The 27,114-nt window shown below is 33.6% G+C and overlaps 5 protein-coding genes across 8 annotated transcripts in view; 4 read left to right on the forward strand and 1 right to left on the reverse strand.

The window, feature by feature from the left end:
- The first annotated feature begins 32 nt into the window (after positions 1–32).
- Positions 33–2,154, forward strand: LOC108912287 (lipase 3). Its single transcript, XM_018717485.1, has 6 exons — positions 33–210; positions 366–733; positions 858–1,104; positions 1,156–1,311; positions 1,636–1,720; positions 1,805–2,154. Exons 1-6 carry the CDS (start codon positions 118–120, stop codon positions 2,092–2,094), a joined length of 1,239 nt encoding a protein of 412 aa, XP_018573001.1. The 5' UTR covers positions 33–117; the 3' UTR covers positions 2,095–2,154.
- A 1,548-nt stretch (positions 2,155–3,702) lies between these two features.
- Positions 3,703–13,416, forward strand: LOC108912293 (lipase 3). The gene is made up of 7 exons (XM_018717493.1): positions 3,703–3,877; positions 8,709–9,031; positions 11,974–12,220; positions 12,305–12,463; positions 12,557–12,641; positions 12,889–13,031; positions 13,115–13,416. The coding sequence occupies exons 1-7, from the start codon at positions 3,734–3,736 to the stop codon at positions 13,274–13,276; spliced, it is 1,263 nt and encodes a 420-aa protein (XP_018573009.1). The 5' UTR covers positions 3,703–3,733; the 3' UTR covers positions 13,277–13,416.
- Positions 13,417–17,400: 3,984 nt separating this feature from the next.
- On the forward strand, positions 17,401–22,349 carry LOC108912294 (lipase 3). Of its 2 annotated transcripts, XM_023453942.1 has the most exons (8): positions 17,401–17,650; positions 17,729–18,051; positions 18,227–18,383; positions 20,967–21,056; positions 21,121–21,276; positions 21,688–21,772; positions 21,901–22,043; positions 22,131–22,349. In XM_023453942.1, exons 1-8 carry the CDS (start codon positions 17,564–17,566, stop codon positions 22,287–22,289), a joined length of 1,200 nt encoding a protein of 399 aa, XP_023309710.1. In that variant the 5' UTR covers positions 17,401–17,563; the 3' UTR covers positions 22,290–22,349. The 2 variants fall into 2 exon arrangements, with proteins under 2 accessions (XP_023309710.1, XP_018573010.1); XM_018717494.2 differs by lacking the exons at positions 17,401–17,650; positions 17,729–18,051; positions 18,227–18,383 and adding exons at positions 19,985–20,233; positions 20,312–20,634 and having other exon boundaries at positions 20,810–21,056.
- Positions 18,808–27,114, forward strand: part of LOC108912296 (coiled-coil domain-containing protein 170) — an 18,878-nt gene continuing 10,571 nt past the window's right edge. Inside the window, exon 1 of the mRNA XM_018717497.2 lies at positions 18,808–18,980. Within this exon, the coding sequence (XP_018573013.1) occupies positions 18,888–18,980 (93 nt within the window). The 5' untranslated portion in view covers positions 18,808–18,887. The remainder of the gene's footprint in view (positions 18,981–27,114) is intronic.
- LOC108912291 (probable cytochrome P450 6a13) lies at positions 22,344–26,141 on the reverse strand. 3 transcript variants are annotated; one of them, XM_018717490.1, is made up of 5 exons: positions 25,902–26,141; positions 24,463–25,061; positions 23,865–24,410; positions 23,500–23,751; positions 22,344–23,443 (listed from the first exon to the last, which is right to left on the reverse strand). In XM_018717490.1, the coding sequence occupies exons 2-5, from the start codon at positions 25,037–25,039 to the stop codon at positions 23,280–23,282; spliced, it is 1,539 nt and encodes a 512-aa protein (XP_018573006.1). In that variant the 5' UTR covers positions 25,040–25,061; positions 25,902–26,141; the 3' UTR covers positions 22,344–23,279. The 3 variants fall into 3 exon arrangements, with proteins under 3 accessions (XP_018573006.1, XP_018573007.1, XP_018573008.1); XM_018717491.1 differs by having other exon boundaries at positions 26,012–26,135; XM_018717492.2 differs by lacking the exon at positions 25,902–26,141 and adding an exon at positions 25,684–25,746.

Raw genomic sequence — 27,114 nt, forward strand, 5'->3', positions numbered from 1 at the left:
TAGCTGCATCAGCAAATCTTTAAGCTAATGCAGCATTAAAATATTATAAAAGCAAAACATGGGAAATCGTAGTTAGTGTTTAATAAAGAAACCGAACCGGTACAAGGTGACGACAATATGAGAACTACGATTATACTTTGCTCTGTTTTTGCCCTCGGAGCATGTGGATTCTTGGGGTTCAAGATAAGACATGATCCTTCCAATGATTTTGTAAGTAATTTTGGATAATCAACGGCGATTTTCTGTATTTAAAGTATTAATGGATTTTAACTTTTATCACCTTGGACTAATAAAGTCTAAAATTGAATAATAATAGTTTAGGAATTAATTATTTTACTTTAATATTTCTTTAATTTAAACTTTAGATGGACATGGTAAAATCCTACGGGTACACTGTGGAATCCCACGACGTACAAACAGAAGATGGATATATTTTAACAATGTTCCGGATACCCCATGGTCGACAGGATAACAAAGGAAAATATTCGAAATCCGGAAACCAATACTCTTCTTCTTCCTCTCCTGAAGAAGAAAGTAAAGGTGTCGTCTTCTTTATGCACGGTTTGATGACCAACTCTGAGTCTTTCATTTACGGTGGACCATCCGAAAGTATAGCCCTCTACCTTGCCGACAAGGGCTACGACGTGTTCTTTGGGAACTCCAGAGGAACCATTTACGGCCAAAGGCACACCACTTTGGATCCTAAGAAGGATGCATCTTTCTGGAGATACTGGTAAGAAGGGAACAAACAAAGCAGAGAGTTTCTGTTTAGTTTTAAAACCTTTCAGACAGCTAACTTTGTATATGTAAACGCGTTTTAATTTATTTTGTTGTCTGTATACCTTCAATTTCTTTAGCTTCGATCATATTGGTACGAGAGACCTGCCAGCGATGATCAGCAAAGCCCTGTCAGTCAGCGGTCAGAGCAAACTAAGCTACATAGGCCACAATGAAGGTACCACCTCCTTCTACGTACTAGCTTCCGAAATGCCCGAAATGAAGAGTAAGATTGAACGCCACATATCTCTAGGTCCTGTTGTATTCCTGAGACATAGTAGCAACGACGTTTTGCATAATATTGAAGAGCACATGAAACAGAGATCTGTAAGTATGAGATTTGAGGCAGATTCATTTTTATTGCATTTGATTTTTCAGTGGGTTATCAAGAATCTTGGAGTAAATACTTTTGCGCCTTCTAGCGAGCTGACCCACGATGCTGAGTCTAACTGTATGGAAAAATGGAATAACGAGAAAGTATGCAAAAATACGTTCTTCCTCGTCAATGGATATAACTCTAAACATTGGAACCAGGTAAATCTATCGACATATTTTATCATTTTTACAAATAAATAGCTCTAGTAACGATTAGATGGCTCTGGTGTTGCTACATAAGCTACTAAATGTTACAATAAGTGGCCCAAATAATAGAAATTACTGTTCAAGTTTTATTTGTTTAGTCGAAACATGGAACATATTTTTCTTAGTTATAGGGACGTAAGGTTGATGAATACCACACATTAAATTTGCTAATCAAATAAAATTAATTGTACTAGAACAGAATTGTAGAAATTTTTTTGTTAAATTGAACTATACATACCCCAGATGTTCTGAAGAAGTGTATACTTTATTTTCCAGACAACTATGAATCAGTTCATGTCTCGAGTACCATCAGTAGCATCAGTCAGAGAAATTTTGCACTTGGTGCAACTAAAGAGAACTGGTGAGTAAAAATACACCCCATTATTTTAATTTCAAGTACTTTTTTTGCCTTTTACAACTGATGGAAATCTCTCCCGAATTCTAGGCCGTTTTGAGGCGTACTCTGAGGAATCCGAGGGCAAAGAATACGACTTGTCCAAAGTGACTATCCCCGTAGCTCTGTTCTACACTCCGAACGACGTCCTTATCAGTACCACTGACGTGGACACCTTGGCCAAGGAGTTACCCAATGTCTACTGGCAGGTGAATATGGAGGAGCTGGATAACAATTTAGATCTGTTGTACTCAAAGGACATGAACCAAATGAAGGAAAAAGTAGAACAGGCTCTACAGAAGGATATCCAGTTTTTGAACGAGAATAATAATTTATATTAAGTCACTTGTATTTGTTGTATTAATATTGTAGGAGTATAAATAAATAGCTTTGCAACAGACTTCTATTAGTTGGTTTATTTACAACAAATAATGAAACATGGAAGGAAAAATACAGCGATTATTTTAATTAATATGTAATTGTACACAAAAAACTATTATCAAACGATATTGCAATTCGCGTCAGATAATTTTATGATTTCTCCAGTTTAAAGGTAATAATTGTCAATTATTTCTTTTAAGTGTTATAAATATATATATCATACCACTTGATTTTTACTTTAATAATTTACAATTATTTCTGATAATTTATTATACGCGTGTTGCTTGTTTTTCTGTGCATATCATATTACACATATACAACAATTAAATTTGTCCTAACAAAAATTCACGTTTGTACATTTTTTAGATAGACAGATGTTTTGTTTGTACATTTCTAGATATGTTTTTTAGAAAAATCACGCCCAAGGCGCCGCAGTATGGTCCTGGGTCGAAGATTTATTTTTGAAAAAATTGATTATTATCAGTGAGGAGTGGAAATAATTGTAGATGTTTTGGCAAAACGTCTTAACCAAAATAAAACTCCATTTTGACAAGCAGATTTGCAGATTTAAAATGGTGGACTAAAAAATATAATAAATATATTTACTCATGTACCTATCAAATTGAGTGAATCATTCACTCAACGGTTTAAGTAATTAAAATTTCAAATAACATTCTAGTTATATTTAGTTTTCATTTTCCCTTAAATAATAATTGTTAAAACATATGCAAAATCTTATTTATTAAAAAAGTGAAACAATTTTGTACAGTTATATTTTTTAAGAATTTGACTATGGGCTTTGACGATTGACCATTTCATTGTTGAGACTAAAACGACTGGAATCTTCACATATCCATATAACGTCAGACAATATCTACAACATATCCAGAAATATGCATGACATCCAACAGAAGTGTGCTATTTATTTATAAACAACTCTTCAAACCACTCAATTGTGACAGAAATTTGTTTTGAATTCACTTATACTTGATAATCTTCCAATCTAAATAGTTTTGGATGATCTTACGTCAATTGAATAGCATTACACGTTGTGATTTTATGTTGACCCTTTGATTCTATGCACGATAACGATTATTTACGCATTTTATAATAAAGCGAAGCACACAATACCTCGAAAAAGTGCGGAAAAGGGGTAGTATGTTAATATTTTGAAATAATGTATTAGGTGGGGAAATGAGGGGCATCTGGAAAATCCAAACATCTCACACTAAAAGAACATTGAATAATTGTCTACATATACTACTGAAATATACCATAAGATTATGGTTTAAACCATGTTCTCCAAATAACTGAAATTATTATTAAATTGAAAATTTAACTTATTTCTATGATCAATAAAATTGTTTTGACAGTCATTCCTTGAACAAAACGCATTTTCTAAATGGCGTAATTTCCGGTGATGGAGTGTATTATAATTACCTACTTTTGAGAACTGGATAGGAGTACCTACGGAGTGATACTTTGTTTGATATTATATTTAAATATGTATACTCGTATAATTAAAAATATGTCATGATAAAGCACAGATAAGTATTCTATATAAAAGATGCAGATATCAGATATCTGCAATTGGCCAAAATGTATTCAATCCAAGTGGTTTTCCTTTTGCTGGCGGTGCCATTTTCTGCCCAAGGGCTGAATTTGACTGTGAACGATCTTTTTACGGAAGAACTGATCCAGAAAGCCGCAGCTAGCAAACATGAAGATTTTGGTTTGAATATCGTAAGTACATTGAGTTGTGACCAATTGCAAAAATATTTATCGGAATTTAAACATTTTCTCAATAAAAAAAATATTGAGATTGTCAGATAATTTCAAAATAAGGAAGGGAGTGGCAAAAATTCATTCAAATGGGAATAATTTGTCATTGATTAAAATGAGTCTTGTACAGAAAATCACTTTTTTTCTACTAAAATTAGCTTATTCATTTTTGACAAGCAGGGAGTCGAAGACAGTATTTTTAAATCTCAATATACAGGGTGTTCCACCTAGGAGGGATTGTGCGGTAACTCTGCAACTGTAAAATTTATAAAAAAATGGTTTTAATAAAAGTTGTTTGGAATCACGTGGGCCATGTTTAGCTTCACAGGGTGTTCCATTTCGCGTGGGCACTACATAACTTTGTTATTTTAAATGGAACATTCTGTCCATTGCATTTTTGAATCCCTTGGTTAAAATTAGGTACAATGTATTAAATGTACATGGTGTTTAAAACTTACCATTTTCGAGATAATCAGTTGTTTTTGAAAAAAAAATCACGATTTCAGTTCTCTAAATGAGGCTAGGATAGCATCTAAACAATAAGAGTTAGAAACCTTCAGTCTTCACAGTTCGTTTTGGCATAAATCTTCTTAATTGTGAGCAAAACATGTACGTTACTCAGACTCGGAAATACTGAGACCTACATTTAATAATCTTACGAGTAGAAAAACTTTTTTTTCAAATAGAATGACCCATATTAATTGCCATGGGTGAATGCAAAATTGAATGCCCTTTCGACTGATAAGGTTGTCCGTACTTATGTTTAACAGTTTTCCAGAAAAAAACAGGTTCTTTTCTAAAGTCCGAAAAAGTAGCTATGTGACAGCGTCACGAAGGCATTGCAAAACCACTTTTCTCTCACATTTTATCAGGCCTGGTCAATATTTACTGATATGTTTAAAAAGCGGTTTGACAAACAAAAGTAAACCACTAACAACAACTTAAACAAAACCCAAAACGAAACAAGCTAAAACTCGGAACACAACAAGGAGAAGAATATTTAGACAGCTGATTTACATCAATTGCTCGAAGTGTCCTCCATTTTGATTAATACACATACGATTTCGGTTTTTAAAAGACTGTTAGTCAGCATGTCTGGCGTAATTTCTTGAAAAAGGCATGCAGTCCAGAAAAATTTTTATCTTTATTATTATATCCTGCTTAATCTTTTGATTTTTTTTCGGACCATTTGGGGGGGGGGGGGCGATCGTCCCCATCGTCTCCCTTTGGATCCGCGCCTGGTAACTTTTAAATGTGTAAAAAATATAAACGAGAGAATGATTATTACTATGTATTGTATTGTACTTATTTTCAGTATGATAATTATTTAAATTCCCTCAGTTGATTGGTTAATTTATTATTTGTTGCATTTTGATAAGAAACACTTTTGAAGTGGACCACCTGCCACAACATTAGCATAACATACCTACTTGGAACAGTAATTTAAAAAACCTATTAATAATATAATAAAAGCGAGATAAAACGCAACAAGAGCTTTCTGCAATAAACAGATAAAATCTTACAATTAGATATAATCTTATCCCAAGTAACATACATATCGACAATTCATCGTATTTATGATGTTTAATACTTCATATCAATCATAATTATCATTTCTCCCTTTGTGTTTGAAATTATTACTGTAAAATAAGGTGGCCATATCACTGGCCGAGAAATAGTCAAATTTCTGGCGTTTTGAAGGTACTGAAAACTTAAAAAGTAAATCGTGTAGAACAAATAAAAAATCCTTGATGTTCTGTTTATTAATTGTTACTATTTAAATTTACTCAAAATAAAATAATAACTAAAAAAAAGCGTTTGTAAAACATGCGTTTGCTGTTATCCTAACACCACATTCTAAAAATTATTTTGACGTACTTATAAATAAAAGTAATAGTATATTACGTAATAAGTGTTGTAAAAAGCATTTTACGCACGAATGGGAAAGTTACGCACGACGCTGCGTAGCGGCGAGTGCGTAATTCTATGAGTGCGTAGTTGCATTACACCACGTATTACGTACTATACTTTTAGTCCAAGAGAATTAAGCTCAAAACCTTCGAGATATGGCTGTTGCTTGACGTAGATTAAATATTAGTAAAAATCGGTCGAAAATAATATAAACAATGAAAATATAAGGTTGCGCCAAGAAAAAAAGTTGTGCTATTCGCAGAAAAAATTAAAAACTGCAAAAATACTCAAAAATCACGTGTTTTTCCTAACATTTTCCAATATAACTTCTTAAATATGCAGTTTACAGAAAAAGCTATTACTGCTAAATTACATTAGGACATAAAAATTTCAAGATTTTAAACATTATTACCAAGTAGTTATTAAAATTAATACCTCTTAACAATAGTCATCGATATTATTTACATGAATATACAACAATGAAATGTATGAAATTTTAAGCAGTCGTAATAGGCTGATAAGGCTTTATAATATTTTAATGAAACATTGATAATTGAATTCCTCTCATTTTTCTACATCGATTTAAAAAAAAATCATCAAAATCGGAGCCATAGAAGCCGAGATACTGAACGCCGAAGCGCGCGCGCTCTTTTTGAACGCGATTTCAATTTCTATAATTCATCCCCTCCCCCCGGTTTTGCGGCTCAAACGGTCGGTTTGGCAATATTCATTGAATTTTCATATAAAAAGCACACGTGCGATAATATTTATAAAAGCACATACGAAAAGTTCTTAAAAAACCTACCAAATTCAATTTTTGTTGTTGTTACATTATGCATAGTTTTGCAGCTAACGCTTGTTGACTTTGACACTTGATATCTCGGAACTTATGTGACCGATTTGAACGTTCTTTTTTTCAAGTTAAGCGTCTTTCCGAGAACTATTTTTTAGTACTTTGGTATATATTCCAACCCGCAAAACGGCTTCACGAAAGTATTTGTTTATAAAGTTAAAATTTTTCGAATTTTTAAAATCGCTCCAAAAATTATTAAAAAAAAGAAAATTAATATTATAACGATTCTATATGATAGTTAAAGAGTCCAAGTATGTGTAAAAAAATCAGCGCCAATTAAAATGCCTAACTTTAACCCCAGCACTGACGCAAAAAAATAACGACATTTCGCGCTGAAATTTAGTAACAAATTGTCTCATACCAAAACTATCAGACCGATTTCGATCGGGTTTTGGAATTTCGTTTTGTAATCCTTTAAAGTACTTACATGTACATTTATAGTAGAATTGGACAATTTCTTACCTATCAGTTGAACGCTTCAAAATTACCTCGATTTTCATCACTTTCTTACGCTGTTTTGGCTTTCTAGCAACAAAAATATTGAATACGCAGGTCTCAAAACAATTGTGTCTTATAGCAAATTTCATAACAAACAATTTCAGCAGTAATAGTTTTTTCTGTAAACTGCATATTTAAGAAGTTATATTGGAAAATGTTAGGAAAAACACGTGATTTTTGAGTATTTTTGCAGTTTTTAATTTTTTCTGCAAATAGCACAACTTTTTTTCTTGGCGCAACCTTATATATTCATTGTTTATATTATTTTCGACCGATTTTTACTAATATCTAATCTACGTCAAGCAACAGCCATGCCAATGTGTAATTCTCCTGGACTATTTACCTACGACCACTACTGAAATACTTAAAAACACACCGTCTGCGATCAATGTAAGATTCCTCTATTACGTACGCTAAAAAAATCGCACAGCTTGGTAAAAAAATCGTACAGTTTTCCTAGCAACCACCTAGCAACGGTCAATACAAACATTATTGTATTGACCGTTGCTAGGCGGTCGCTAGGAAAACTGTACGATTTTTTTACCGTAGGTAATAGGAATCTTACATTGATGGCAGACGGTGTGTTTTTAAGTATTTACAGTAGTGGTCGTAGGTAAACAATTTTATATGTAGGACTAAGCAAGTAAATGTTATAAGAATATTTACATGTGGAGTTATATATAAAAAAGTTAGTATTTTCGTAGATTTCAGTACCTAAAATCTTGATGGTTTGATCGTTTTTTGCACCTGTTTATTCGTTTTACTGCGGCGTCTTTGAAAATACCCAGATGGCATGACGTAACATTCTTATTATTATTTGATAAGCTTTAGATTATTCAGTTAATAAATGTTTGAAATTATTTGTATTTGTGGAAAACACTATTTAAAGAATATGGTTAAGGTAACTTGAGATATGTATAAAACTTATTTAATCATTAATTTTACTTAAGATAAGATTTCATCAAATGTGAATATCATTCAGAAACAATTATTTGGAATGATAAGTGTAGGTAATATATTTATTTACATTTTTATTAATGGCCCAATTGTTATTATAGGTATATTATAAGTGTTCCAAGTGGACATTGTTAGATAATTCTCAATTTAAGTTTTCCAAGAATAATTATTTTTTATTGTGTTTTAATATCATGTAACATGAACCACAAACATGAAAGTGGCAATTATTTTTTTTCATAGTCATCTTATAATTCATAATTTTCTGGAGAAATGAACCTCTTTATCAAATACATAGTTTACATGAATTAAAAAGAACTGACACAATTTGGAAAAAAAACTATGTCGCTGCCGATTTATCTTGAAAGACCTCCTGAAGATCTATTCGGTTCAAAGAATCTTATGATTATTGTCACAGAAATAAAGATCTATCAATAGATTTATGGTAATCCTGCAGCTTATTAAAAAATTCAAATTGTTACTTGGTATATACCCTTCCGAAAGATTAGTACCCGCATTACCGTATAGTTCTCAGTATCAAATGAAGTGTTATTTGAAATATTTCTTCATATCTAGTATCAACTCCTGAGCAAATACGGCTACGCCGTCGAAGACCACCAGGTGACCACCGAGGACGGATATATTTTGACTTTGCACCGCATACCCAGCGCTAGATATCAAACGGCTGTCGCAGACTCCAATAAACCGGCTGTGTTGTTGATGCACGGTCTCTTCTGCAGCTCCGTGGATTGGGTGAGCGCTGGGCCACAAGACTCGCTAGCTCTGAATCTTGCCGACGCCGGCTATGACGTTTGGTTGGGAAACAACCGCGGGAACACCTGGTCGAGGAAGCATGTCTCCATGAATCCAGACACAGATAAAGATTTCTGGGACTACAGGTGAATTTACTTGTCTTGATAATCTTTGTTTGACAGCAACCATAGAAAAAATAATATACAAGATAGAACGAAATCTCCCTAAATAATCCACTAAACCATTACCACAGCGCCTCTGGTGATTTGGAAGCCTAACTAATGCATAATGTAGACAACCGTAGACATGTATATGTACATTTGGTTGCCTAATTTAAGTGCAGTATTTATTGTTGCCCATGGGTATTATTATTAAATATTTTTCCTTTATATTTAAAAGTTTAAATATATATTAAAGTAAAGAAATCTACCTTGTTTAAATTGTCCATACTTTAATATATATATTTAAACTTTTAAATATAAAGGAAAAGCATAAACATACCAGAACCCCATTTGTTTAAAGGAATAAAAAAATATTTTATGAAATACAAAACAATTTATTATATAAACTAGAAATGGTTCATTACAACGGAAAGGACATATTTAATACTAAGACTTACTTATCTAAATTATTCTGAGTAAAAATATGTTATGTACTACCAATTTTCTTATATTTACATAACTTAACAAATTCATAAGATTGTTCCAACAGCTGCAGGCCATTTTCAAATTGTCGGAACTCAAAATGAAGTTATTTTATGGCCAGAGATTAATCATAAAGAATATAATTATGTCCAAGCCATGCAATCTTTATTTATTAATTAATATAATTAACTGATTGAAATAACAATTTTACGAGTACCAAGTAAAATGCAGAGAAACTACTGTTGTTTATCTACTAATATCTCTAGATATTAAATTGTATCAGCTTATATATTAACAAATCCGATAAAAAGTATTATTTCACTTCAAAATGTTAGTACTCATTATTATTAAGATAAAATGTATATTTTAAAAGATCACAACAATCAACTGCGGAAATTGACAATTCACAAACTACCTGCAACCGCAACCGTTGGAACAAACCTTATAAGTATTTTATTTATATGTGATCTTGCATACAAATCTTATAAAATAAAGATTCTATTTTAAGTGTGTACCCTCTTGCAATATAAAAAACATTTTTTATAAAGCTTTGGATATATTATCATTTCTTTTTAAATATTTTTTTCGTTTCATTAAAATATCTATTCCGGATGTGCCGGAAGTGCAACATTTTTATGATATCAGACTTTAGTACTTCTAAAATAAGTTAAAGATACCATATAACTTTGTCCCTTTCTTCGTTTGTTTTCTTTCAAAAGGATTTTATAAATGACAAATTAGCCATTTTAAAGCGCAATTTTCTCGGAAACTGACAAAGATAGGTATAGGACATAATACATATTTTAGTGTTAGTTTCTTCAGCAGAATTGAAAACAAAAATAATATACAAGGAGTTCCATATGAAATAACAAAGTTTATGGCATTTTCGGTCAAATAGGAAGTGGCGGTCAGTTGTTTTTATTAAATTTTGCATCAAATTCAATGATACGCATGCCAAAAATTTTAAATCGATATCTTTTTTCGTGCCTAAGCTAGAGCTTGGGTAGTAATCTAGTGGTCACCCGGTATATGACGTATTTATGGCTGCCTTACCTGAACATAATTTGCAATTTTTTCAAACTTTTCCCCGACAAAATCTTCAAGGCCATCAACCTCATCCAGAAATTGATTATAATGTAAATTAGGCTCAACTGACTTTTCATCAAACATTAGTACACAGAACTTATTGTCGGGTTTAATTTTTTTACTAGCTGAACTTAAAACTTTAAAAACAGCATCATGAATTCCCGAAGAAATGGGAATTCTTGACAACACTTTTTGTAAAGTTACTCTTGAAGGTAAAATAAACAAAGAGGATAGTAATTTGTATGCTGCGTTACTCTGCTTGTAAAGGGCAAGGGCAAGAAATTTATCTTCAATGTCAAATCTTCTACCTTTAGCCTTTTTGCCAAATGATTCAACCTGTCTTTTGAAAAAGTGAACTGCAGGATGGTTAAATTGTTTGGTCAAATTTTGAAAGCATTTTTCTTTTGACCATTTTTCGATAGTTTGGATTTTACGTTGTCAATCCATTTTCCGTTTGGAGAGTATGGAAGCTTTCTTCTCGTAATACAAAGCTTGCTTATACAGAATTCTGGAGACAGGAGACAGTTGTGAACTCTTATGTACACCAACATTTTTCAACAAACCATGTTCTGAAAAAACGGCAAATAAAAACTGATATTACATTAACTCATTAATATTACATACTGCGTGCTACAGGATCATTTAACCTTATTTGAGAATTTTCAGATGTCTGACGGTACTGAATTGCACCCAATTCATTATTTTCATCACCTAAAATAGAAATACAGCTAAATGTGATACTAAAATATGCTTTTTATGAAAATTAAAATACATGAATGTTGACTACTTAAACTCTGTATTCATGAAAATATACTTACCAAAATGTACAAAGGTAGAACTGGTTGATGGACCAGGATTATTTGGTGTTGACATAAATATACGGCCATCAGGTTTAATTTTGCTGTGGTTTAACTATATAACTTTTTATTTGGCAATAATCAAACGTATTAAAATATGACAAACGTCAAAAGTACATAAACAAGGGTCAAAATCAAAACAAAATGATACCTGCATTACCTGCGTTTGAAATCACAAAAACTAAATAACACCATCTTACGATATGGAAGCCGAAGTTACAGTGGAATGTTAGGTATGCAAATGGTACAGGTTGTTGTATATCAGATTTCATTCTATGTTAATATTCCATTTTCTATGGACAGCAACAATACAAGCTTTAAGGGGGGCGTTTTTATGTATTACCAAAAGTGCGATTTCTTGTTTGACATTAGTATTTTTTTAGCTATAAAGTCTTTAAGCTGTACAACTTTGCATGCATATTATTATAATTTGATTAAGATCAAAACTGTGCGTTAATATGTACTTCACCAAATTATTCACTTACATTATGTCGTTTTCAGTTTTGATGACTGTGGTAACTATGACCTTCCTGCCAAAATAGACTACATACTACAAACCACCGGTCAGCAAAAAGTAAATTATGTAGGTCATTCTCAAGGAACCACCCAATTCTTCGCCATGGCTGCTCTGAGGCCAGAATACAACGACAAAATCAATCTGATGACTGCCTTGGCACCAGTTGCTCACATGCAGGATATGGCTCAACCCCTGGTACGGTTCTTGGCAAACTATACTTCTGTACTCGAAGTAAGTAGATTTTTCAGCAGCTAGATATAGTTTTTGGTTGTAGCAATGCTACTACATATTATTACATGTTAATGTTTTATGCAGGTTGTCTTCAAAACATTCAAAATAAACGAATTCTTGCCTCATACAGAGCTTCTTCCTCAAGTAATGCAAGTAATGTGCAACGACGACTCACCTGTGCAAGAAATGTGTGCTAAAGTTGTGTTCTTTTTGGTTGGAGAAGATTCACCGCAATTGAACAGGGTAGGTATACATACCTAATAATTGTAGTTGATATATATTGTCACCTACTTCAGAATAGACTTTGTGTTAATCTAATTTTATTTCTTATTTTAGTCTTTCATACCAGTAATGGGTTCCAACACCCCTGCAGGGATATCGGTAAAGATGATGTTGCATTACATGCAAGAAATGAAATCAGGTGAGAACTTGGAGACTGCTGGAAATTACTGTATTTAGTTCAATATCTAAAAGTCCGCTAGCACGTATCATTATAAAAGTGTGTTGTGTTTCAATACTAATCTACTATGTTATTATTTTGTTGACAATTATTTTAAGTAACGACAGTATTTATTTAAATATTAGATAAGATTAAAAATTAAGAAAAAATTCGCAGTACACATATGCCTTTAATTGGATGTGATACTAAACAGTGTTATTATTTTCAGGGTATTTTAGAAGATATGATTATGGCAGCGTGAAAAACCTATTGGTTTACAAACGATTGTCGCCTCCAGAGTATGACACTTCTTCGATCACAGCACCTGTAGCATTATATTACGGCAAAAACGATCTTTTTGCAGATGTATCTGTAAGTACTCGACAAAATATGCATTTTACACTAGACCTGTTTCTTTTATATCATTGTATTAATTGTTTTATTAATGTTCTCAGAATGTAGAGCAATTGGCAAATGAGCTACCCAACGTGGTAAAACAGAACTTGATGGAATACGAATTATTCAACCATCTGGACTTTATATGGGCTATTGACGTGAAGACTATGATCAATGATGACGTAGTTGCGCTGTTCAATACGTACAACTCTAAGCTTTAGATATCATGTCATGTGGAACTGCATTTTTTTGGAACAGCCCCCTATAATCACTTAATTAAACAATTTGTTAAATATTTAATGTACAGTATCTGTATCTTGAAATAGTGTTCAAATATACAGTTTCTTTCAAGGATATTAAACAATATTAATTAATTAATTATATCTTACATGTGCAACTATTAAAAAAATTTTGAATAAACAAAAAATGTATGTATTTTATATTTCTTTAAGTAAGATGTGATGTGCTTAAGGTATAACGAGTTAAATATTCTATAATTAAGATTAACTATTTTCTCACTTAATTATAAAATATTCCGGAAAAAATAGAACACTTAGTATAACTATTAAGTGTTAATTTTATTAAGTTTCCTAAAATATAAGAGTAGGTAATTCAATTTACGATGGAGATAAGAAAAGTTCAATAAATGTAGTCTTTAACATATCAAACGAAAACACGGGTACCAGATTTTTTTTTTAAATCTGGACCTGAGAGGACAAAAATGTCATAAAAAATGATTCACCACCAAAGTTGGTATATTTTTAGAAACAATTCACTTGTATCTTAACTATATTTATAAAGAGCCTCGTATATCTACAAAATTACGTCGACAGCAAGCAAGACCACGCTTGTCTATCTAAAGGTAAATACCTCGAATTTTTATTTTTATTAATTTTATACGATTCATCTTCTCAGGTGAAAGAAACAATCGTAGTTATTTCCAATAAATTTTAAAAGCTCTGTACCTGAAACTGTTAGGGTAAGGAGTATTTCTTATTTACATTTAGATACATGAAAATATTTTTCTTCAAGTAGGTACGGATAAATTTCTTTGTCCTCCATGTCAGTTATAAACCGGTTTATCGAATTAGATGTTATTGAATATCGCTTCTATTTCTAATTGCAAATTAATTTGCTTGTTTATCCTTTCTTCAGAATACTATTCTGTATACTTTGTATTGTGTGATACAGTGAGTGAAATACTTGATCTGGAGTCGTAAGGAGCTGGCAAAAAAATTTTTTGGAGCTGTCTGTTGAGGTAATTATATTCACTCCTCTGCTATAATTTAAAATGTGTCTGGAGAAGACGATGAATTTAAAAAAGGAGAATATATCTCATTAAAAAGTATATTTTAATATTATTAGTGAAATAATACATTTTGTGACACACTCTGTACACATAAAATCTTATTCTTGAAACAAGAGCAGTAAAATTTTATATTTGATCGTCCTTTGTTTCAAATAACCTTGTGTCTTGAAAACTATATATTCATTAACATAGCGAAATAGTTTAATGGAATATTATTCGTGGAAATGTTCCTCAAAAAATTGAACAGGACAAACAACTGTCTGTGTATTTTTCCATATATAAGCAACTAAAAAAAATATTTTTCTTGTGTACTTCGTTTATTTCTTGACCTGACATGTAAATTATTTGTTAGAGTTAAAAATTTGTTTTTATGACTGTAAGTTTGCCATCATCAAAATACATTTGTCTAAAATATAAAACAAAAAAGATAATTGTTTTTATATTTTCATATCCCCAGTGAATTTTTAAGCATAATTCTCGAGTATTATTTAGTAGGTACTTAATATTAAGAGTATACTCATCAAAATAAATTATCACAACTTATAGGTTTTTCAAGTACCAATAAATAATGATTAATTAGTGATATGGCGAGAACTTATAAATTCCATTTTTAGATGCAATTTTTGTGCGCCTTCAAGATTTTTTTGACAGCATTCCCACAACTATGTCCGCAATATGACGCAAAAGCTAGACCGGTAAGTTCTTATTAGTATGTAGGTACATTAAAAAGGTCATGGGCTAGAATTTAAATATCTAACTTAAATGAATTATCATTTTTAGGCCGTCTCTAGTCATATTTTAAGTAATATACCACTTAAAAATACTTCTCCCCCGGACACGGCAAAAAGCCCAGTAATTATACACAACGCCCACTAACGCACCGTTTTAGGTAGCTAGCCAAACTTTTTTTATTTCAGTTTTTGTACCTAGAACAGAACAGCTACTATTATGAAAATCATACACTGAAAGAAATCCACCAAGTGAGGGGCTTTGCTAAGATATTTTAGCTACAGTAGGTAAAATTTTTGTTCTCACAGAAAAAAATTCATGCTACCACAAGTAAAATACGTTTTTCTGAAACGTGTTTGCTACTACAACAAAGAAAAGTCTTGTGGCTATATGATAGTTCAGTTGAAATTTTATTTTAGTCGACTGTCTATCTGTCCCAAGTGAGCTGCTTTGCTCGGGTAAGTAAATGTACTTTTTTAGAATTGATCCAATTGGGAATAGTCAGTCCCTATTTGTAACAAATTAGGGCTCACTTACTGTAACTGAGGCCTCACTTAATAATTTCCAGAATAAACCGGAATTCGGCTCAGTGCGCATGCGCGATTATGCGTGCCTTATACTGACCGTGGTTTCGTCCATAGAGAAGTTAGAGGTGTCGCCATTTTGCTGTAACACGTAACCACTGGATATACGTTCGTCAATCGATGGGTTCTTTATAATAAATAGATGTTTTGTGATCGAGTGTTGAGTCAGTTTTCAGTTGTCTAACAACCGACAGAAAGTTTTCAATTAGGGTATTTACGTAGGTATGCAATAATACTTATATGCATGCGTGATTACATGCACACAATGCAGGCTGGATACAAACTCTTACTTCTCGAATAGGGATTTTCATTTTATGCTTGTTTGAAAATATGTACAACATTTAAGTTGCATTGCATGGTGCACGAAAGTGTGAGGAGAGCCAACAACACCGAAAAATAGTAAATACGGAGTTCACTCGCTTGGGGTTAATGAGTCGACTCGCTAGGATTAATGAGGACCCGCTTGGGGCTAATGAGTTCACTCGTTTGGGGTTAATGAGTTGAGTCGTTTGTGCTTAATGAGTTGACTTACTTGAGGTAGCAAAGAGATTATAGCAAAACTGTCTACTTACTGCAAGTGAGTTCCTTCCAGCAAAGCAGTTTTTCTTGTGGTAGGAAGGCAACTCACTTGGCGCCTATTTAATGCAGATATTTTGTTACGGTTAATGGATTTTTACTAACCGTAACAAAGAAATTCTCTCAGTGTACCATAAGGACGCAGGATGGTTATATTTTATTAACGTTTCGAATACCTTACGGCAAAAAGAAATCACCTAATGGAAAAAGACCACCGGTGATCTTCGTACACGGGATTTTCTGTACCTTCTACGATTTTCTAAGCTCTGGACCTGAAAGCGCTATCCTAGAAGAAGGCTACGACCTGTGGTTGATGAATAGCAGAGGAAACACCTACAGCAAAAGACATGTCCCGTTAGATCCAGTGTTAAATGCTTTGGATTTTTGGAAAAGTATAATTTCAATGAAATTTTTCCAAGAGACGAATTTTATTGTCACATAGGTAATGCCTTGTGTAATACCAATTCGCCTTATTTAGACGTGTGTGCTAACCCTCATGGCGATATTGGGATGTCCCTCTCCGCCTTGAGGGCCACGGCAGCATGGCCCTCAGTGCGTCTTTTCGCTCTCCAACCGCCGGCGTCCCTTATCCTAAGGTATGCCGCCATCGCCTCCCTCATAATCCATGTAGGAAGGGTCGGCAGCCCCAGAAGGACCTCTAACGCGGCCGTTGGGGTCGTCCTCATTGCCCCTGTAATACCTAAGCAGGCAAGTCTCTGGATTCTCACCAACTTCCTGGCTACCGTCACCCGGTCCACACACGGCCACCAGACCAAGGCCCCATAATGCAGTCTCGGCCTGACCACCGCCCTGTACACCCAGTGAAGCACCCTTGGATTGAGTCCCCGGTTTTTGCCAACTACCTTCCTTAACTGCCAAAGGGTTGCCACTGATTTCCGGGTAATCGTCTCAACCTGTGGCCCCCACGACAGTTTACTGTCCAGGATTACTCCCAAGTATTTGACTTCCCTGACCAAAGTCAGGGGCCTCCCATACATGGTTGGAGCCCTGAACGTGTTGCTAGTTACTTTTAATTAAGTTCATCATTGTTTAAATAAGGTATAATAATTTGTAGTATATATTTTATAGCGCTGTTATCCTGACAATTATATTTACAATGTGCTTTCAAATCATAAATAACTAATCTGTTTATTTCACAAAAAAAAATTCCTTTGTGTATCTTTGGAGGCATAATTTTTATATTGCTAATTAAAATTCGGGATTACGCTTTACAAGATAATGTCTAAATTATTAACTAGTGCTCTATATATAACAGGGGTCCAACTTTTTTATTTTTAAATGTTATCAAAATGTATTGGTTCATGTTCCTCTGCATGGTATTAGCTTGTGCTAGATCACAAATTGATCTTGAACTTTTAGACACAGCTAAGAATCCTGTAAGTATTTTAACATTTTATTTATTTTTATTTAATTAACTTGTACGTTATACATTTTTTTAAATTTAAACCTTTAAGTTTGTGTATCTAGACGAACAAAATTATTCTTACGAAAACCACACAGTCGTCACGGAAGACGGTTACCGTTTGTTGTTAGTTCGAATTCCTTACAACAGGAACGAATCTTCATCTAACACTTCCAGACCAGTAGTACTATTTGTTCATGGCCTGGATTGCAGTTTCTACGACTACCTCATTACTGGTCCAGGAATAGCGTTTGGATTCAAAGCTCTTGAGGCAGGGTATGATATATTTTTATTGAATACTAGAGGAAACAGATGGAGCCGAAATCATACCACTTTAGATCCTGACTTGAATGCAGATGCTTTTTGGGATTTTAGGTAATTGTTTCAGGATGTTAATACACATCCGGACTTCCGGAGGTGGTAGTAGTGATTAAGATAAGAAAAGAAAATCCCTAAAATGCTTGGAATCTTATTTTTCTTTCAGTACTATAATTTTTTGCCACCATTATATTATCTAAGAAGTTAACAAAAACATTTTATCTTTCTTTAGCTTTCACGACGTTGGATTATATGATCTTCCGGCAACAATTGACTACATTCTTAATGTCACTGGACTGACCAAACTGTCTTACGTAGGACACGCTCAAGGCAGTACAGCATTTCTTGCCCTTACAAGTACCATACCCGAGTATAATGACAAGATTAAGGTGGCCTTCTTCTTGNGCTAATATTTTTTATTATCTATTTAGTTTAATTACAGTCCGGAATGACATATTTTCATGATTTATATAATTCAAAGTAGCTTACATTATTTATTTTAAAATTTTTAACACATTACAAAAATGACATGATTGATTTATAATTCAAACTGCCGCTTTTTATCTCCCCTCTCTACATATGGGACATATGGAACACTAGCGCCCTCTTATTTTTGTACGATTTTTGTTTACATGGAGTTCGGGCTCCTTGTATAGCCTCCATGGCCCATTCATTCAAAAATCAATCCACACACGTACGAACCCTTCTCCTTGGTTATATCGATTATACGACCCTAGATGGCGTGACAGTAACGTTGCATTGTTAATTCCAGTTTCATGGATCAATGCCTTGTTGATATCAACACCAAAGTACTTGAAATATCTGGGAATATCATCAATCTGTACAACAAATCACATATATGGGTTGCGGAACTTACATGAGGGCGCGATATTATGGCTGAACCACCACCGCCGGCTGAATCTGACGCTACTGGGAACACCGATGAGGACTGGCATATTTTCGAAATACTCTGCAAGGATTTGAAAGTGAGTAGGATAATTTCAGATACATGTATGCACTTGTAATGAAGGTTGATTCAAAGTTACGCTTTTTTTTCTTTTTCTGATGGTATCCACAATTTTATATCTCACCAAATGTGAATGAAATATGTTCAAAAGTGCACAAGGTACGGATATCCAAACATTATTTAGTTTTATTTTATTTTAGCGTAACCACTAATGTAAAAACTGTTAAAGCTAGATCAGCTTCTTCTTTTTGTTGTTTTTTATATTAATTATCAAATTCCCGAAAAAACTTTTTTATCTAATAGCTGTTTTACATTGACAATTTATTCATCAATAAATTGACGAAGTTCTTCATCAATTAATTGACGAATTTATTGATAAACAATGTGATTTTACAATGCCACAGACTTTGTCAAGTTTTTGACGTATGAATCAGTTCTATCAATGAATCAAAGAAGCAAATAAATTTCAAAAATGTCACCTTTCCACTCATAATTGTAGTGATACAACAGCGGTACCGTTCTGACACATATTGGGTTGGTGCTTCCGNGGGTCGTCCTCATTGCCCCTGTAATACCTAAGCAGGCAAGTCTCTGGATTCTCACCAACTTCCTGGCTACCGTCACCCGGTCCACACACGGCCACCAGACCAAGGCCCCATAATGCAGTCTCGGCCTGACCACCGCCCTGTACACCCAGTGAAGCACCCTTGGATTGAGTCCCCGGTTTTTGCCAACTACCTTCCTTAACTGCCAAAGGGTTGCCACTGATTTCCGGGTAATCGTCTCAACCTGTGGCCCCCACGACAGTTTACTGTCCAGGATTACTCCCAAGTATTTGACTTCCCTGACCAAAGTCAGGGGCCTCCCATACATGGTTGGAGCCCTGAACGTGTTGCTAGTTACTTTTAATTAAGTTCATCATTGTTTAAATAAGGTATAATAATTTGTAGTATATATTTTATAGCGCTGTTATCCTGACAATTATATTTACAATGTGCTTTCAAATCATAAATAACTAATCTGTTTATTTCACAAAAAAAAATTCCTTTGTGTATCTTTGGAGGCATAATTTTTATATTGCTAATTAAAATTCGGGATTACGCTTTACAAGATAATGTCTAAATTATTAACTAGTGCTCTATATATAACAGGGGTCCAACTTTTTTATTTTTAAATGTTATCAAAATGTATTGGTTCATGTTCCTCTGCATGGTATTAGCTTGTGCTAGATCACAAATTGATCTTGAACTTTTAGACACAGCTAAGAATCCTGTAAGTATTTTAACATTTTATTTATTTTTATTTAATTAACTTGTACGTTATACATTTTTTTAAATTTAAACCTTTAAGTTTGTGTATCTAGACGAACAAAATTATTCTTACGAAAACCACACAGTCGTCACGGAAGACGGTTACCGTTTGTTGTTAGTTCGAATTCCTTACAACAGGAACGAATCTTCATCTAACACTTCCAGACCAGTAGTACTATTTGTTCATGGCCTGGATTGCAGTTTCTACGACTACCTCATTACTGGTCCAGGAATAGCGTTTGGATTCAAAGCTCTTGAGGCAGGGTATGATATATTTTTATTGAATACTAGAGGAAACAGATGGAGCCGAAATCATACCACTTTAGATCCTGACTTGAATGCAGATGCTTTTTGGGATTTTAGGTAATTGTTTCAGGATGTTAATACACATCCGGACTTCCGGAGGTGGTAGTAGTGATTAAGATAAGAAAAGAAAATCCCTAAAATGCTTGGAATCTTATTTTTCTTTCAGTACTATAATTTTTTGCCACCATTATATTATCTAAGAAGTTAACAAAAACATTTTATCTTTCTTTAGCTTTCACGACGTTGGATTATATGATCTTCCGGCAACAATTGACTACATTCTTAATGTCACTGGACTGACCAAACTGTCTTACGTAGGACACGCTCAAGGCAGTACAGCATTTCTTGCCCTTACAAGTACCATACCCGAGTATAATGACAAGATTAAGGTGGCCTTCTTCTTGTCCCCCATCGCATACCTCGGTGATGCTCTATACTTCCTTTTCGTTTTACTCAAAACCAATGTACCCTTGGTACAAGTAAGTATTGCTATCAAAGATACGCTATCTTCTTAGTAAATTAAAAATCCAAAATATGTTTCAGACAGTTGCTGAAACCTTTCATATAAACGAGTTGTTGCCTTATAGTCCTGTCGGCGCTGAAACTAGAAAGGTTTTATGTAATCCCAACTCGGCACTGCTACCGATATGTAGAGAATACATTTACGAATCGTTTGGTCCTTCCGGTCAAATAAATGACGTAAGTATTTTGTAGAAAATGAAGTGTCACTACGTGTAAGAGTATCTCTAGGTCTGCATTACTTTATGTTTAAATTATATTCGAAATATACAGGATGGGCCTTACCGACACTCTCTCTGGATACGGCAAGTAAAACGCCGGATCTCAAACCTTTTTTAACTTTCTGCTTAGAAAACGAATTGTAAAGGTCAAAGTGTTAGTAATTCTCGTGCGGCATTAAAGAAGTATATAAAAAAATCAATCAACAGTCGCAACAAGGTTTCTATTAAAAAATCACTCATGTTTATGTTAAATTTTCTGCAAAGTAAATTGTACCGCTGTTTAAAATATGTATACATGTGCATTTAAGGTTCATTCTATATGGAAATACATTTATACTTACATTTAAAATTGTTATATATATTTTTTTAGTCTATATTATCTGCTCACCTCCTGAATTTTCCCGCAGGGGCTGCATTTAAACAGCTTCTACATTTCGTGCAAAATGCTGCTACAGGTAAATTAAGCTAAAACCTATCGAAATTTTATGCCAAATGTTACCAAAATGTAGTCGTTTTATATTTTGAATTGTACTTTTAGAAATATATTTTTTGCAAGTATAATTAATAATTTTAATACCTTTAGGTGAATTTCGGAGGTACGACTATGGAATTATAAATAACCTAATCAAATATGGACAAATTACGCCTCCCGATTACAATCTTGGGGCAGTTACTACCCCTATAGCCTTGTACTATGGAGAATACGATTATTTTGCCGCGGTGACTGTAAGTGGAAACGTTAAATTTTATGTTACCTAAATGATATACTATTAGCATTAAATGTAAATACTTTTAGCTTACAAATGTTTTTAGGATCTTGACAGACTAGTGAGCGCCTTGCCAAACGTCATAAGGAACGAGCTTATCACGTCCGTGGTAACAAATCATTTCGATGTACTGATGGGAACTCTGACAGAACAGCTTGTCACTCTACCAGCTATGGAGATTTTAAATGAATACAACAATTTGTAAGATGTATCTGACTTTTTTTGTTTTTCAACAATGTAAGAAAATAAATACGTTCAATTTCTCTATTCCAAGAATTTAATAATACCCATCACAGTCCACTACAAAACACTTCAATAATTTATAAAATTCTGTAACAGTTTGTAGTCACCTATAAAATTAAGGTGAATACTTTACTAATTATTATTAGACGTCAACAATGTTTTTCTTGTCGTATATATTAAGTATGCTTTTAAAAAGACATACTTGCTATTAGGTAATGCCACTAAAATGTTTTTCTAGTATCAAGATAATGGTAAAAACTCACTAGTAGTCTATTATGTGGGTTAACTTCTTTCGTTTTAAATATTATCGACATGTATCTGTTGCGGTTAGTATTTTTCTCTACAATGCTCTCTTGTACAAAGTCTGATTGGGTCTCCTAGAAACTGCTAAAAATCCTGTAAGTACTTTAGGTACCTCAGTTCAGTTTATTTTTTCGAAAAAATGTCATTTTAATGTTGCTTTATAAACGTCAAAAGGACGCCTTCAGTTGCCTAACTGAAACGAAACAGTACTTTTTTCTCCTAAAAAATAATTTTTGAGCAAATTTCAAAACAATTTTATTTTTTATTTTTTTATCCATTCCCGAAATGTGGTAAATTAAAATCTGGACACCCTGTATATTTCTATAAAATACAAGAGTCAAAATTTTTTGCCAATTATATTTTGAGAAAAATATTGCTGAACCTTGAATAACATTATTTATAAAAGTTTGGACATCGTACAAAATTCGATTATTCTAGTTTAAATATCTAGAAGAAGAAAATTATCCCTATGAAAATCACACAGTCATGACAGAAGACGGTTACCGTTTGCTATTGGTTCGAAGAATTGCTTACAACAGAAACGAGTCTTCATCTAACACTTCTAGACCGGCGATACTTTTTGTTCACGGAATCTTGGCAACTTTTTACGACTTTCTTATATATACTTTCATTATAATTGTCAATATGTTTATATTTTTTGAAGGTCGAACAGAACCTTTCCTTCAAATGATATCAGCACCCCATGCTTACTCAGCTTTAGAGGTGTCTCTGTTTCCTTGTTCATAGAAACTTTAAAATTGCGCAAAAGCGTAATCAATCCAATCTTAGTCTGCATCAAACCAAATCGCATACCTAGAAAACACAAAAAATTGATTCACAAGATAGTAAACATCTGAAAAAATACGAACCTATGCAAATTCTAGGCCCCTCGCCAAACGGTAACCAGGTAAATCCTGGTCTTTTGGCCTTATTTTCTTCGGTAAACCGATCCGGATCGAACTTGTCGAGGTCCGGGTAATAATCGGGATCGTAGTGGACCCCTAATACGGGCACCATCACAGAACTGCCTTTTGTTATGACCTTATCCGTACCGGGAATGATATAGTCTTTGCTGCACTTTCTGAATATCAGTGGAAGTGCGGGATATTTCCTTAGAGTCTCTATCGAACAAAAAAATAGGGTGAGTTTGTCTCGTTGATATAGCCGCAAGAATTGAATGCTCCATAAAGAGGAAATGAGACATGTCAAAATGAAGTAACTAATCCATATTTACCAGATACAGTTCTATCCAAATATTTCATCTCAGCCACCGCATCGTATGTTAAAACATTGTTATATTTTTCTAGTACTTCAATTATTTCTTCTCTGAGACGGTCTTGGATATCTGGATTCATAGCCAGCTCGTAAGCAGCGCAGTGCATCGTCGTAGACGACGTTTCGAACCCGGCTACAAAAAATATAAGGGACTGCGCGGTAATTTCGTCCATCGTCAACGTTTCTTTGCTAGCGTCAGAGTCATCATCGCCAACGGATCTCTTATTTTTAATCTGGATCAAAAGGTCCATGAAGTCCTTTCTCCTAACGTTGTTCTTCTCTCTGTAATCGACGGTGTCTCTCACTATTTTATTGAAGAATTTCGCGACCTGGGGGTCGGTTGGGCAATGTTTTATGAAGCGTAGCACGGAGGGTGGAAATACAATTTGTAACATCCTTTTCAACGTATGTTTCAAATCGATTTTTACCGCTCTTAGTCCGTACTTGCGAAATTCTGAATCGGGATTCTTCAAACTGTTGCAATCTAGGCCAAATGCGCAGGAACCTAGCAAATAACAAGTAAATAAAAAACGATAGATTACATAAGAGGTACTTGCCTATAGCATCTGTCGTGAAGCGGGCCAGATACTCCTTAAGCTCAATTTCCTTATTTTCGTTGCAATAACCGTCCAAAATATCCTTCAAGGGTTTGGCGCAGTCCACCAGGGTCTGAAACATCATCTTCATCTTCCCAGAAGTGAAGGTGGGGGTGAGCTTTACCCGTACTGACTTCCACCTAGGGCCTTCCAAGTGGAAGACGTTCGCCGACAGCGGATCATCTTTTTCATTCATGAACGAACCATGACCCCAGAAGTGCGCGAAGTCCGTCTGAACAATGCTCTTAATCAACTCCAGGTCAACGATGATGATCGAAGGACTCCAAAAGAAGAATACGATGGAGTAACGTAGCCCCTTTTCCTTAGCGTAAAAGTATACATCTTTCCACATCTCTCCCAGGTGTCTTTTTCCGAGGATTAAGTCGCTGACATTGCCGAAAGGTATGGACGGTTCAGGGCCTTCGAAGCCGTTCTGTTTCCAGTAGGCAAATGTCCATTTGTAATACGCTATCAATCCAGCTAGTAGGGCAATGACGATTGCTATGAAATCGTACAGAATGCTGTCTGTGAAGAACATTGTTAGGTATAGAACGGTAAATCTGAAAGAGAAGTACCTTCATAAGTGTCAAAATATGTTTTTCTTTCAGGATTTGAAGTTCTGATTGAAATTTAGTGAATATGACGGTGCAGCAATTTGCATAAAAAGTTTAATGTAGCACAATTTCTTCTAAATAATAATCAAGTTCAACCAAATAATTTTTTCTTAGAACTTTTGACTATTATCAGTAAAATTCATTGCACAAAAAGGATCAGAAAACAAATATAGGTAGTCTAGAAAAATATTCAGCAAACCTATTGGCTACTGGATAAGTTATTGATTTCTTGAACATCTACATTTTAGGGAAATTGGATTACTTTTTTATTTATTCTACCGTTGAAATAAGTAACCCCTTTTTTGTTAATTTTATAAATTTGGTTTTACAAACAGAAATATGTCACGCTGAGAGAAGTAGATAAATATTGTCTACAATTTCAATACAATACCTGATAAGGTAACTTTGAATTAAAATGATTGATTAGAAATTTCGAGAACGAATACAAAACTGAGTTTTATAGAACTCTTCATTGATTCTTTTCAGTGTGGTAAAAATATCCAATTGAATAGAAAAGGTAATAAAATACTACAAATAATCATTTACAGACAAAATTGACCTTACGTACTATTCGTCAAATTTAGAGATGTTGCTAGAACGTGGATGGTTATCTTTATCCAATCTTACATCGTCATATAGACGACAATTAGTTGAAGGTCAATGCGAAATTGAGATTTAAAAAATATATTATTGTACGCAATAAGAATTTCTATAAAGATGCTATTCTAAATTTTATTTACTTATATACCTAATCACCAATATAGCCAGTTTTTCAAAAATACCTACCTACGGCTTAATTTGCAAGTAGAATTAATTAATTCTAACCTTCCTCTTCAAATCTTCATATCACAAATAACAGTATGTGTCACTGAACATATACAAACAAACGTACGTACCCAGTTTCTTGAAATTAACCACTGTTTATCTGTAACTAAGCACTTTTAACTTCCTAAGCGGTAACTTTTGAAACTGACTACAGTATGAATGGTAAATTGTGCGAGTCTTTACCCTTGATTATGAAATGTTATATATATATATATATATATATATATATAGTAAGAAAATGATTAAGAAGATGACAATTAGAGAATGTTGTTTTTTCTGTTTATATTTTCTTGTGATAAGATAAAAGATAAAGACTTTCACCTACACTAAACTTGTGCTGTTGATTAGCTGTTAATGCTGATATATGTAATTGCCAGCAGATTAATTCACTTAGATAAAGTAGATCAACTAATTTAAATGCAGAGATTAAATTGAAATAAGCCATTTTTTAAGCCAACTTATTGTTGTCAAAGCAAACTTTCATTTTCATTAATGCCATTATTATTATTATTATTATTATTATTGTATAAGTAAATTAATAACAGCAAATATTTCCTCCTTTAACAAAAGATATTATGAATTATGTATAATTGTTCAAATAATTTCATACTTTTTTTAAATTAAACAAAACCTTTCCTTCAAATGCTATCAGCACCCCACGCTTGTTGAGCTCTAGAGGTGTATTTGTTGCCTCGTTCAAAGAAACTTTAGTGTAACGCCCATTCCATGGAGACTAGATAAGGAGCACGAACTCATACGGAAAAATTGACAAAATTTGTACAAGAAATGGCAGAAGTTGGGAAGGCGCTAGTGTTCCATATGACCCAAATGAATGTAGCTTCATAAATACGAGTGAAGTAAGCAAATAACCTATTTTATTTTATTTATATCGAGTTTAGTAGATATATTGGGGAGCGGGGAGGTATACTAAACCTAAAAACTAGAAGTCAAGTCAATAATTATTACAATTTGTTTTTATAAATGGTAAATAGAAAGTTTCGAAAATAATTTAAATATGGTAATAGTATGTGAAGTGAATGACTGTCAACAGATTTAAAATAAAACAGTACGTTTGTGATCTGCATTTTCAATCTAATGATGTCCAGCAGTTCTATATTACAACTTGACCGAATAGTGGGTTAATATTATGGCAAAAGGTCGAATAATTCGGAAG

The sequence above is a fragment of the Anoplophora glabripennis genome, unplaced genomic scaffold, assembly GCF_000390285.2.
Source record: "Anoplophora glabripennis isolate ALB-LARVAE unplaced genomic scaffold, Agla_2.0 scaffold183, whole genome shotgun sequence".
Lineage (NCBI taxonomy): Eukaryota > Metazoa > Arthropoda > Insecta > Coleoptera > Cerambycidae > Anoplophora > Anoplophora glabripennis.

Coding starts and splice junctions, on each gene's coding strand:
- LOC108912287 (XM_018717485.1), top strand. CDS start 118: ATGAGAACTACGATTATACTTTGCTCTGTTTTTGCCCTCGGAGCATGT. Junction 211..365: donor ATGATCCTTCCAATGATTTT/GTAAGTAATTTT, acceptor TTTAAACTTTAG/ATGGACATGGTAAAATCCTA. Junction 734..857: donor GCATCTTTCTGGAGATACTG/GTAAGAAGGGAA, acceptor CAATTTCTTTAG/CTTCGATCATATTGGTACGA.
- LOC108912293 (XM_018717493.1), top strand. CDS start 3,734: ATGTATTCAATCCAAGTGGTTTTCCTTTTGCTGGCGGTGCCATTTTCT. Junction 12,464..12,556: donor ATTCACCGCAATTGAACAGG/GTAGGTATACAT, acceptor TTCTTATTTTAG/TCTTTCATACCAGTAATGGG. Junction 13,032..13,114: donor ATCTTTTTGCAGATGTATCT/GTAAGTACTCGA, acceptor TAATGTTCTCAG/AATGTAGAGCAATTGGCAAA.
- LOC108912294 (XM_023453942.1), top strand. CDS start 17,564: ATGTATTGGTTCATGTTCCTCTGCATGGTATTAGCTTGTGCTAGATCA. Junction 21,057..21,120: donor CCAATGTACCCTTGGTACAA/GTAAGTATTGCT, acceptor AATATGTTTCAG/ACAGTTGCTGAAACCTTTCA. Junction 22,044..22,130: donor ATTATTTTGCCGCGGTGACT/GTAAGTGGAAAC, acceptor AAATGTTTTTAG/GATCTTGACAGACTAGTGAG.
- LOC108912291 (XM_018717490.1), bottom strand. CDS start 25,039: ATGTTCTTCACAGACAGCATTCTGTACGATTTCATAGCAATCGTCATT. Junction 23,752..23,864: donor TTTGGATAGAACTGTATCTG/GTAAATATGGAT, acceptor TTTGTTCGATAG/AGACTCTAAGGAAATATCCC. Junction 23,444..23,499: donor GGGGCCTAGAATTTGCATAG/GTTCGTATTTTT, acceptor TGTGTTTTCTAG/GTATGCGATTTGGTTTGATG.